This window comes from Oncorhynchus tshawytscha, linkage group LG25 (assembly GCF_018296145.1).
Source record: "Oncorhynchus tshawytscha isolate Ot180627B linkage group LG25, Otsh_v2.0, whole genome shotgun sequence".
Lineage (NCBI taxonomy): Eukaryota > Metazoa > Chordata > Actinopteri > Salmoniformes > Salmonidae > Oncorhynchus > Oncorhynchus tshawytscha.
Window position 1 is genome coordinate 37,026,799 of NC_056453.1, and position 12,500 is coordinate 37,039,298.

Below are 12,500 nucleotides of genomic sequence, written 5' to 3' on the forward strand. Positions count from 1 at the left end.
TCACACAGAGTGTTTCTCGGTCTTAAACAAATCTACTTTGAAACAAAAGTTTATACCTCACACACATGGTTCTGAGCTAAAGAAGAAGACATGTACCATGTCAGATATACAGTTGTAATGTATGATAGTACAGTGCATTCGGAGAGTATTCAGACCACTTGACTTTTCACACATTTTGTTACGATACTATTGATGAAATAGTTTCCCCCCCCCATCTCATTATTCTACACACCGTACACCATAATAACAAAGAGAAAGCAGGTTTTATTTTATTTGTGCAACTGTATAAAAAATGTTAAACAGAAACATCACATTGACATCAGTATTCAGACACTTTACTCAGGACTTTGTTGAAGCACCATTGGCAGCGATTAAAGCCTTGAGTATTCTTGCGTATGACGCTACAAGCTTAACAAACCTGTATTTGGGGAGTTTCTCCCGTTCTTCTCTGTAGATCCTCTCAAGCTCTGTCAGGCTGGATGGGGAGTGTTGCTGCACAGATATTTTCAGGTCTCTTAAGAGATGTTTGATCAGGTTCAAATCTAGACTCTGGCTGGGCCACTCAAGGACATTCAGATGCTTCACTGTAGGGATGGTGCTTCACTGTAGGGATGGTGCCAGGTTTCCTCCAGACGTGACGCTAGTCATTCAGGCCAAAGAGTTCTTAGTTTCATCAGACCAGAGAATCGTCTGAGAGTCTTTAGTTGCCTTTTTGCAAACTCCAAGCGGTGTCATGTGTCTTTCACTGAGGAGTGGCTTCCGGCTGGCCACTCTTCCATAAATGCCTGTTTATTGGATTGCTGTAGAGATGGTTGTCCTTCTGGAAGGTTCTCTTTTCTCCATAGAGGAACTCTGGAGCTCTATCAGTGTGACCATGGGGTTCTTGGTCACCTCCCTGACCAAGGCCCTTCTCCCCGAGTTCCCCCCACTGTATTCTTAGGGACCTTCAATGCTGCAGAAATGTTTGGTTACCCTTCCCCAGATCTGTGCCTCGGCACAATCCTGTCTCGGAGCTCTAGGGACAATTCCTTTGATCTCATGGCTAGATTTTTGCTCTGACATGCACTGTCAACTGTGGTACTTTATATAGACAGGTGTGTGCCTTTCCAAATCACGTCCAATCAGTTGAATGTACCACAGGTGGACTCCAATCAAGTTGCAGAAACATCTCAAGGATGATCAATGGAAACAGAATGCACCTGAGCTCAATTTTGAGTCTCATAGCAAAGGGTCTGAATACTTAAGTAAAAAAAGGTATTTCTGCTTTTTATTTTTCATTAATTATTTTAAAAAGTTTTTGCTTTGTCATTATGGCGTAGATTGATGAGGAGAAAACAATAATTTAATTAGAATAAGGCTGTAACGTAACAAAATGTGGAAAAATTAAAGTGGTCTGAATACTTTCCTGAAAGCACTGTATCCTGTGGTCCGTCCGTCTGTCTATCTGTCCGTCTGTCTATCTGTACGTCTGTCTATATGTCCGTCTGTTTATCTGCCTGTCTATCTGCCTGTCTGTCTGTCTGTCCGTCTGTCTATCTGCCTTGTGTTTACACTCTGTGATTATCTTTCCAATTAGCATGTGGGATGGCGATTGGCATCGCTGGGGCCAGCAGTCCAGGGACAGATAGCAGGGGGATGTGGGTGAGAGGTGGAGATATGGGGGTGAGAGGGAATAGATAGGGGGCTGTAGAGGATAGACAGCTGAACAGGCTCAGATAACACAAGAGAGTGCCACTGAACCTTGAAAGGTGACCAGCTCTGAGAACAGCTTATCTCTGACTTCCTCTTCCCTTCTCTTTTTGCTGTTGTTTTGTGTTTGATAATTTTTAGTCGATTGCAAAAAATGTGACAGGTCATTACAGTACATGCAGTGTAAACAAGGTCATTCTCTCGTGCTTTCTCTCTCTCTCTCTCTCTACTTCACGGCTGATTCCTTTCTCTCCACACCCTCTATTCTCTTTCACTCAGACAAAGTGAGTCAAATTCACAGTGCTCCTTAAAAACCAAAGATCCTCAAGAACTCAATAACAACAATTACTATACTCAGTAAACCGTTAGAGGACATTAGTTTAAGGTCAAGAACAGTTTCCTGCATAACAGCATTTCACTTGAAAGGAATAACAACATTCCGATAACAGTAGAAAGCATTTGAGTTTTTCAGTGCAGTGCACACACATACATACAGGATCTAGTTCAAGTTGAAAACAGCAGAAGTAATGACACAGACAAATAAGAGGTCAAATGTTTTCTTTACCAGGAAGAAAAATAATCAGTTTACCTCCAATCCCCTCTTCCCTCTCCCCTCTCTCCTTTTCCCTCTCTTCTCTCTTCACTCTCCTCTCCCATCTCCCCCTCTCTCTCCTCTCCTCTCCCATCTCTCCTCTCTCCCTCTCTCCTCTCCCATCTCTCCTCTCTCCTTCTCTCCTCTCCCATCTCTCCTCTCCCATCTCTCCTCTCTCCTCTCCTCTCCTCTCCCACCTCTCCTCTCTCCCTCTCTCCCTCTCTCCTCTCCTCTCCCATCTCTCCTCTCTCCCTCTCTCCTCTCCCATCTCTCCTCTCGCCTCTCTCCCTCTCTCCTCTCCTCTCCCATCTCTCCTCTCTCCCATCTCTCCATCTCTACCCCTCCCATCTCTCCTCTCTCCCTCTCTCCATCTCTCCTCTCCTCTCCCATCTCTCCCTCTCTCCCTCTCTCCCTCTCTCCATCTCTCCCTCTCTCCTCTCCTCTACCCTCTCTCCTCTCTCCCTCTCTCCTCTCTCCCTCTCTCCCTCTCTCCTCTCCTCTCCCATCTCTCCCTCTCTCCTCTCATCTCCCCTCTCTCCTCTCTCCCTCTCTCCCTCTCTCCTCTCCTCTCCCATCTCTCCTCTCTCCCTCTCTCCTCTCCCATCTCTCCTCTCTCCTCTCTCCCTCTCTCCATCTCTTCTCCTCTCCCTCTCTCCTCTCCCATCTCTCCCTCTCTCCTCTCCTCTCTCCTCTCCTCTCCCCTCTCTCCTCTCCTCTCCCTCTCTCCTCTCCTCTCCCTCTCTCCTCTCCTCTCTCCTCTCCTTTCCCCTCTCTCCTCTCCTCTCCTCTCCCTCTCTCCTCTCCTCTCCTCTCCTCTCCTCTCCTCTCCTCTCCTCTCCTCTCCTCTCCTCTCCTCTCCTCTCCTCTCCTCTCCTCTCCTCTCCTCTCCTCTCCCTCTCTTCCTCTCTCCTCTCCCATCTCTCCCTCTCTTCTCTCCCCTCCCCTCTCTCCTCTCTCCCTCTCTCCTCTCCTCTCCCTCTCTCCCTCTCTCCTCACCCCTCTCTCCTCTCTCCCTCTCTCCTCTCTCCCTCTCTCCCTCTCTCCTCTCTCTCCTACTCTCAGACACATCAAAGCTCCAGAACCCAAGCCGTAAGCAGTCCGTCTCCAGAAGTCTCAAGCACCTCTTTAACTCCTCCAACAAGTTTGTCAAGACTCTCAAAAGGTGAGCAAGTAGTGTGATGTGTAAAATACACCCCTGGGATGTACATTATGGACTCAAATCAAATCAAATCCAATTTTATTTGTCACATACACATGGTTAGCAGATGTTAATGCGAGTGTAGCAAAATGCTTGTGCTTCTAGTTCCGACATTGCAGTAATAACCAACGAGTAATCTAACCTAACAATTCCACAACAACTACCTTATACACACAAGTGTAAAGGAATGAAGAATATGTACATAAAGATATATGAATGAGTGATGGTACAGAGCGGCATAGGCAAGATGCAGTAGATGGTATCGAGTACAGTATATACATATGAGATGAGTAATGTAGGGTATGTAAACATTATATTAATTGGCATTGTTTAAAGATACATTTTTTACATCAGTTTTCCATTATTAAAGTGGCTGGAGTTGAGTCAGTATATACTCAATGTTAGTGGTGGCTGTTTAACAGTCTGATGGCCTTGAGATAGAAGCTGTTTTTCAGTCTGTCGGTCACAGCTTTGATGCACCTGTACTGACCTCGCCTTCTGGATGATAGCGGGGTGAACAGGCAGTGGCTCAGGTGGTTGTTGTCCTTGATGATCTTTATGGCCTTCCTGTGACATCGGGTGGTGTAGGTGTCCTGGAGGTCAGGTAGTTTGCCCCCGGTGATGCGTTGTGCAGACCTCACTACCCTCTGGAGAGCCTTACGGTTGTGGGCGGAGCAGTTGCCGTACCAGGCGGTGATACAGCCCGACAGGATGCTCTCGATTGTGCATCTATAAAAGTTTGTGAGTACTTTTGGTGACAAGCCAAATTTCTTCAGCCTCCTGAGGTTGAAGAGGCGCTGCTGCGCCTTCTTCACAACGCTGTCTGTGTGGGTGGACCAATTCAGTTTGTCCTTGATGTGTACGCCGAGGAACTTAAAACTTTCTACCCTCTCCACTACTGTTCCGTCGATGTGGATAGGGGGGTGCTCCCTCTGCTGTTTCCTGAAGTCCACAATCATCTCCTTTGTTTTGTTGACGTTGAGTGTGAGGTTATTTTCCTGACACCACACTCCGAGGGCCCTCACCTCCTCCCTGTAAGCCGTCTCGTCGTTGTTGGTAATCAAGCCTGCCACTGTAGTGTCGTCCGCAAACTTGATGATTAAGTTGGAGGTCGTGCAAGGCCACGCAGTCGTGTGTTAACAGGGAGTACAGGAGAGGGCTCAGAACACACCCTTTTGGGGCCCCAGTGTTGAGGATCAGCGGGGTGGAGATGTTGTTACCTACCCTCACCAACTGGGGGCGGCCCGTCAGGAAGTCCAGTACCCAGTTGCACAGGGCGGGGTCGAGACCCAGGGTCTCGAGCTTGATGACGATTTTGGAGGGTACTATGGTGTTAAATGCTGAGCTGTAGTCGATGAACAGCATTCTCACATATGTCTTCCTATTGTCCAGATGGGTTAGGGTAGTGTGCAGTGTGGTTGCGATTGCGTCGTCTGTGGACCTATTGGGGCGGTAAGCAAATTGGAGTGGGTCTAGGGTGTCAGGTAGGCTGGAGGTGATATGGTCCTTGACTAGTCTCTCAAAGCATTTCATGAAGACGGAAGTGAGTGCTACGGGGCGGTAGTCGTTTAGCTCAATTACCTTAGCTTTCTTGGGAACCGGAACAATGGTGGCCCTCTTGAAGCATGTGGGAACAGCAGACTGGTATAGGGATTGATTGAATATGTCTGTAAACACACCAGCCAGCTGGTCTGCACATGCTCTGAGGATGCGGCTGGGGATGCCGTCTGGGCCTGCAGCCTTGCGAGGGTTGACACGTTTAAATGTTTTACTCACGTCAGCTGCAGTGAAGGAGAGTCCGCAGGTTTTGGTAGCGGGCCGTGTCAGTGGCACTGTATTGTCCTCAAAGTGAGCAAAGAAGTTATTTAGTCTGGCTGGGAGCAAGACATCCTGGTCCGCGACAGGGCTGGTTTTCTTTTTGTAATCCGTGATTGACTGTAGACCCTGCCACATACCTCTTGTGTCTGAGCCGTTGCATTGCGACTCTACTTTGTCTCTATACTGACGCTTAGCTTGTTTGATTGCCTTGCGGAGGGAATAGCTACACTGTTTGTATTTGGTCATGTTTCTGGACACCTTGCTCTGGTTAAAAGCAGTGGTTTGCGCTTTCAGTTTCGCGCGAATGCTGCCATCAATCCACGGTTTCTGATTTGGGAATGTTTTAACAGTTGCTGTGGGTACGACATCGCCGATGCACTTGCTAATGAACTCGCTCACCGAATCAGCGTATTCGTCAATGCTGTTGTTGGACGCAATGCGGAACATATCCCAATCCACGTGATCAAAGCAGTCTTGAAGCGTGGAATCCGATTGGTCGGACCAGCGTTGAACAGACCTGAACACGGGAGCTTCTTGTTTTAGTCTTTGTCTCTAGGCTGGCAGCAACAAAATAGATTCGTGGTTAGCTTTTCTGAAAGGAGGGCGGAGGAGGGCCTTATATGCGTCGCGGAAGTTAGAATAACAATGATCCAGGGTTTTACCAGCCCTGGTTGCACAATCGATATGCTGATAGAATTTAGGGAGTCTTGTTTTCAGATTAGCCTTGAAAAAATCCCCAGCTACAATGAATGCAGCCTCAGGATATGTGGTTTCCAGTTTACATAGAGTCAAATAAATTTGTTCAGGGCCATCGATGTGTCTGCTTGGGGGGGAATATATGCGGCTGTGATCATAATTGAAGAGAATTCTCTTGGTAGATAATGCGGTCGACATTTGATTGTGAGGAATTCTAAGTCAGGTGAACAGAAGGACTTGAGTTCCTGTATGTTGTTATGATCACATCACATCTTGTTAATCATAAGGCATACCCCCCCGCCCCTCTTCTTACCAGAAAGATGCTTGTTTCTGTCGGCGCGATGCGTGAAGAAACCAGCTGGCTGTACCGACTCCGATAGCGTGTCTCGAGTGAGCCATGTTTCCGTGAAGCAAAGAACGTTACAGTCTCTGATGTCTCTCTGGAATGCTACCCTTGCTCGGATTTCATCAACCTTGTTGTCAAGAGACTGGACATTGGCGAGTAGTATGCTAGGGAGTGGTGCGCGATGTGCCCGTCTCCGGACCCTGACCAGAAGACCGCTTCGTTTGACCCTTTTACGGCCAGCGACGTTGTTTTGGTTCGCCGGCTGGGATCCGATCTATTGTCCTGGGTGGTGGGCAAAACACAGGATCCGCTTCGGGAAAGTTGTATTCCTGGTGGTAATGATGGTGAGTTAACGTGGCTCTTATATTCAGTAGTTCCTCCCGACTGTATGTAATGAAACCTAAGATTACCTGGGGTACCAATGTAAGAAATAGCACATAAGAAAACAAAATACTGCATAGTTTCCTAGGAACGCGAAGCGAGGCGGCCATCTCTGTCGGCACCGGAAGTAAAACTGTTCCCAAGTGGAGTGTTTAACTGAGACGGACTGTTCCATTTTGCTGGTTCTGTAGGGGGGTTTACCTGGCGGCAGTGTTCTACCACAAAGACAGTCTACTGGTGACCACAGAGGACCAGATCCCTATAGTGGAGGTGGATGACTCTTACGGCAGCTCTCTCATGCAGGACTTCCTATGGTTCACTAAGGTATTGTGGGTAATGTAGTTCATTACAGGGCAGTAGCCATATATAGAGAATTTTTAGCACTTGTGCATCAGGCTGGATTCAGCATTTCAATCAAATTACTGTACCTCAATATTTTTATACAATTATGTTTATATTGCAGTCTCTCTCTCTCTCTCTCCCCCCCTCTCTCTCTCTCTCTCTCTCTCTCTACCTATCCCCCTTTCTCTCTCTAGTTGTCGTGTATGTGGGAGGATGTGCGGTGGCTGAGACAGAGCATGTCTGTCTCCATGTCCTCCTCCTCCACTCTACAGGCCAGACAGAAGATGTTGGCTGCCGCTGGGCAACTACAGGTACACTCCTGTGTGTGTGGGGGGGGTGTATGTGAGTCAGAGATTAGTAGATAGGCAGACATACAGATATAAGGATTAATTGATTGATTGATGTCATTCTCAGAGCTTGTTGGGGACACACAACCTGGGGCGTGTCCACTACGAGCCCATCAAGGATCGTCATGGCAACGTATTGCTAGTGACTATCCGGGACATGGAGAGCCAGTACTCGTTCTTCAGTGGGAAGTGGATGCAGGTGTCCAAGCTACAAAGCCAGAGGAAGAGTCTGTCCACACCTGAAGAACCCTACGCACTGGACATACTGCTAATTACCATACAGGTAGAACATACCCTTACTATAACCTTACCACAACCCTACCATAACCCTGCCATAACCTTGCTATAACCCTACCATAACCCTACCATAGACCAACCACAACCCTACCATAACCCTGCCATAACCTTGCTATAACCATACCATAACCCTACCATAGACCTACCATAACCCTACCATAACCCTGCCATAACCTTGCTATAACCCTACCATAACCCTACCATAGACCTACCATAACCCTACCATAACCCTGCCATAACCTTGCTATAACCCTACCATAACCCTACCATAACCCTACCATAACCTTTCTATAACCCTACCATAACCCTACCATAGACCTACCATAACCCTACCATAACCTTACTATAACCCTACCATAACCGTACCATAACCTTACCATAACCCTACCATAGCCCTACCATAAACCTACCATAACCCTACTATAACCTTACCATAACCTTACCATAACCCTCCCATAGCCGTACCATAACTTTGCCATAACCTTACCATAACCTTCCCATAACCTTACCATAACCCTACCATAACCCTACCATAACCTTACCATAACCTTACCATAACCTTTCCATAACCCTACCATAACCTTACCATAACCCTACCATAACCCTACCATAACCTTTCTATAACCCTACCTTAACCCTACCATAGACCTACCATAACCCTACCATAACCTTACTATAACCCTACCATAACCGTACCATAACCTTACCATAACCCTACCATAGCCCTACCATAAACCTACCATAACCCTACTATAACCTTACCATAACCTTACCATAACCCTCCCATAGCCGTACCATAACTTTGCCATAACCTTACCATAACCCTCCCATAACCTTACCATAACCCTACCATAACCCTACCATAACCTTACCATAACCTTACCATAACCTTACCATAACCCTACCATAACCTTACCATAACCCTACCATAACCCTACCATAACCTTACCATCACCTTACATTAGCCTACCATACTGTTCATCACTATATGAGTACCACAAACAAACACGTACACACAATTCTAGCCCTGTCATGGATTGTAATAATACAACAAACAAATATATATTTTCTATCTTCAAATATAACTAATTGGAACACAAAAGCACTAATTCAACATGGTGGAGATAAAACCACAGTAATCAGAAGGCACAGTATGTGTGGATGGATGGTGTGGTGTGTGTTTTTTGGCGTTGAGTGAGAAAGGAAATGGTTGCATATCCCAGACCCAATGTTTTTCTGTGTCATGGATCTATTGGAATTAGGGGATATCTGGAGGCTTAAATACCCTTAACTAGTGAGATATACATGGCGGAGGCTTAATCAACCTAGTCGACTTGATTACTTTCTTATGCCATTCTCTCTGGCACCAAACGTTTTAAAACGTGTTGATAGGGGACAGAATGCGGTCGGATCATCAAATAATTGGCATATATATTACTCTTACAGAATTTCCACATGGGTGAGGATATTGGAAATGTAATCAAAGCCTACTGGAGGATAACTTGTGTATAACTAGGACAGAATCATTTATAACTGACTTTTCAGACATAACATAGGTACAGCAGATCCCCTTATTGTATGGGACACTTTTAAATGTGCCTTTAGAGGCAATGCAATACAGTACTCATCTATAAAACAAAAGCAATTTAGATCAAAAGAGTCCATATTAACACAAAGGAAATTGAAGGACTAACAGAACAATTAAACAGCAATAAAAACTGTACCATAGAGGCACAGAATAAGTTAGAGGGAAAAGAATTGGAGGAACTTATTCAAGAAAGATCCAGTGTAATATAATATAAATGTAAAGCGAACTGGATGGAATTTGGGGAAAAATGCACCAAACGATTTTTCAATCTTCAACATAGAAATGCTACCAAAAAAAGGTATTGAAACTTGTTACAAATGATGGAGTCACACATGATTCCCCGAATGATATTTTGAAATAGGAAGTAAAGCCTCCTCCATCTCCACTAAACAAAGCTAATTGTATGGATTTTTTTCCTATTAATAATGTAAAATGTATATCTGTACAGAAAGACTCATGTGAAGGCCAAATTACAGAGAAGGAATTTATTGACGCAATTAAAAGCCTTTAAGGCTGGGAAACTCTAGGGCTGTATGGCATACCAGTGAAAGTGTACCAAACTTTTTTAGATATTCTCAGAGGACCATTAGCATGTTTTAACCACTCCTATATAAATGGTAGATTATCGGACACTCAACAACAAGGTCTGATTTCATTATTACTGAAACAGGATCCAAGTGGTATACTGTATATAAAGATCCAGGCCATTTAAAAAATTGGAGGCCTCTTACACCTCAGTGTTGTGATGCAAATATTATAGCATAAGAATTAACAAGGTATTGTCAGATATTATTCATCCTAATCAGACAGGTTTTTTACATGGACAATACATTGGAGATAACATAAGACAAGTACTGGAAACAATAGAACACTATGAAATATTAGAGAAACCAGGCCTGGTTTTCATAGCTGATTTTGAAAAGGCTTTTGATAAAGTACGACTGGAGTCTCTTATAAAATGGGTTAAAGTTATGTATTGTAACCCTAGGTGTAAAATAGTAAATAATGGATACATCTCAGAAAGTTTTAAACTGTCAAGGGGAGTAAAACAAGGTTGTCCACTATCGGCATATCTATTTATTATTGCCATCAAAATGTTAGCTGTTAAAATTAGATCAACCAATAATATTAAGGGATTAGAAATCCGTGGCTTAAAAACTAAGGTGTCATTGTTCGCTGATGATTCATGTTTTCTTTTAAAACCACAATTAGATTCTCTCCACAGCCTCATAGAGGATCTAGATACTATCGCTAACCTCCCTGGATTAAAAACAAATGATGATAAGTGTACTATATTTCGTATTGGATCATGTCACACCCTGACCATGTCACACCCTGACCATAGTTTACAATTTCAGTTTAATCCACTTGAAAAGACAGAACAAATAATACAACAAATATTGTGGTTAAACTCCAATATACTAATTGTAAAACAAAATGTATTTTTCGATAAAATGTTTAATAAGGTATCATTTTTGTAAATAATATCCTAAATAGGACTGGTGAAGTTATGTCACACATGCAGCTAACACAGACATATGGAAATGTCTGCTCTACCCAAAATTACAATTGCAGCATTACCACAAAAAATGGAAGAGGCAAGTAGAAGGGGGAAAATGTAAGGAACTTTTATGTCGGCCCTGTATTAAAGAACATAAATGGTTAAAGAAAAGTGTGATAAATAAAAACATATTCCAATTTAATTTAAGGACCAAAAAATTGACAGCTGTGCCACATACATTGCAAAATAGTTGGGAAGAGATTTTCGATGTACCGATTCCATGGCACATGGTTTTTGAATTGACACGCAAAACAACGCCAGATTAAAAACTTTGAATTATTCAATTTAAATGATTATACAAAAATCTTGCAACCAGTAGAATGTTATATATACAGTGGGGGGGAAAAAGTATTTAGTCAGCCACCAATTGTGCAAGTTCTCCCACTTAAAAAGATGAGAGAGGCCTGTAATTTTCATCATAGGTACACTTCAACTATGACAGACAAAATGAGATAAAAAATCCAGAAAATCACATTGTAGGATTTTTTTATGAATTTATTTGCAAAACTGTAAGAATGGCCCATATTCTGAATTCTGTCGCTGTACATTTCAAAAGTGCTGAACAAATATGTATGGCTATGTCAGTCCTAGCTCTCTCATTAATGTCTTAATCAAATTTACTGATTGCCTCTTATCTGCGCTCGTCGTCCCCTTATGCCATAGTTTGTACATCTCAATTGTCATTACATCATTTTGGCCGGTTGTAAGGAAATAGAAATCTGTAAAAACTACCCAACATGGTTCTGATAAGATTTCAGTTCGGCATTGGATGCATATTTTATGTGGTTGAAGTAATATAAGCTTTTATGATTCTGATAAAGCCAGCAGCTCTACAGACGGTATTTAACTGCACATGCACATTCTCTCAAGATGCTGAATGAAAGAAATCATATTTCTCCACACCTTTAGTCTACATTCGGGGTAGATCTGTCATTTTACTGCAAGAAAGGCTTTATTCAGCAGGAGTTAATGTCAAGGCTATGTAAGAGGTTATATACCTAGAGTTAATATCAAGACTATGTATAGAGGTTATAGACCTACAGTCAGTATGAAGACTATGTATAGAGGTTATATACCTACAGTCAGCATCCAGATGTCAGTTTCCATTTAACCCATCTAAACAGTAGGCTACAGTTCCCTTGACATTTCCTAGGCCTAGTTGAAGTACCCATCTCGTGACTGTCGAATCTGTGTGCCAGCACTGCTATCATCAAAGTAGATGTCCTCACCGACTTGCCAAAACTATAGTTTGTTAACAAGAAAATTGTGGAGTGGTTGAAAAACGAGTTTTAATGACTCCAACCTAGGTGTATGTAAACTTATGACTTCAACTGTATGTATGTATATGGATATGTATATTCACCCCAAAAATATATGGGGGATTGGAAATGATGTAGACAATTACATTGATGGACCAACAATCTATCTGCAATATTGAAGCTGATCCACCCCTTAAATGACAAAAAAAGCAAACACACACACACACGCGCACACACACACACGCACACACACGCACACACACACACACGCACAAACGCACACACGCACACACACGCACGCACACGCATGCACACGCACGCACACACGCACACGCGCACACGTGCACACACACACACACACACACACACACACACACACACACAGT

The 12,500-nt window shown here is 43.8% G+C and overlaps 1 protein-coding gene across 1 annotated transcript in view; it reads left to right on the forward strand.

Moving 5' to 3' along the window:
* Nucleotides 1-12,500, forward strand: part of LOC121840757 — a 135,931-nt gene that overhangs the window by 56,831 nt on the left and 66,600 nt on the right. The window contains exons 8-11 of the mRNA XM_042305840.1: nucleotides 3,344-3,443; nucleotides 6,912-7,044; nucleotides 7,257-7,373; nucleotides 7,477-7,692. Coding sequence (XP_042161774.1) covers nucleotides 3,344-3,443; nucleotides 6,912-7,044; nucleotides 7,257-7,373; nucleotides 7,477-7,692 — 566 coding nt within the window. The remainder of the gene's footprint in view (nucleotides 1-3,343; nucleotides 3,444-6,911; nucleotides 7,045-7,256; nucleotides 7,374-7,476; nucleotides 7,693-12,500) is intronic.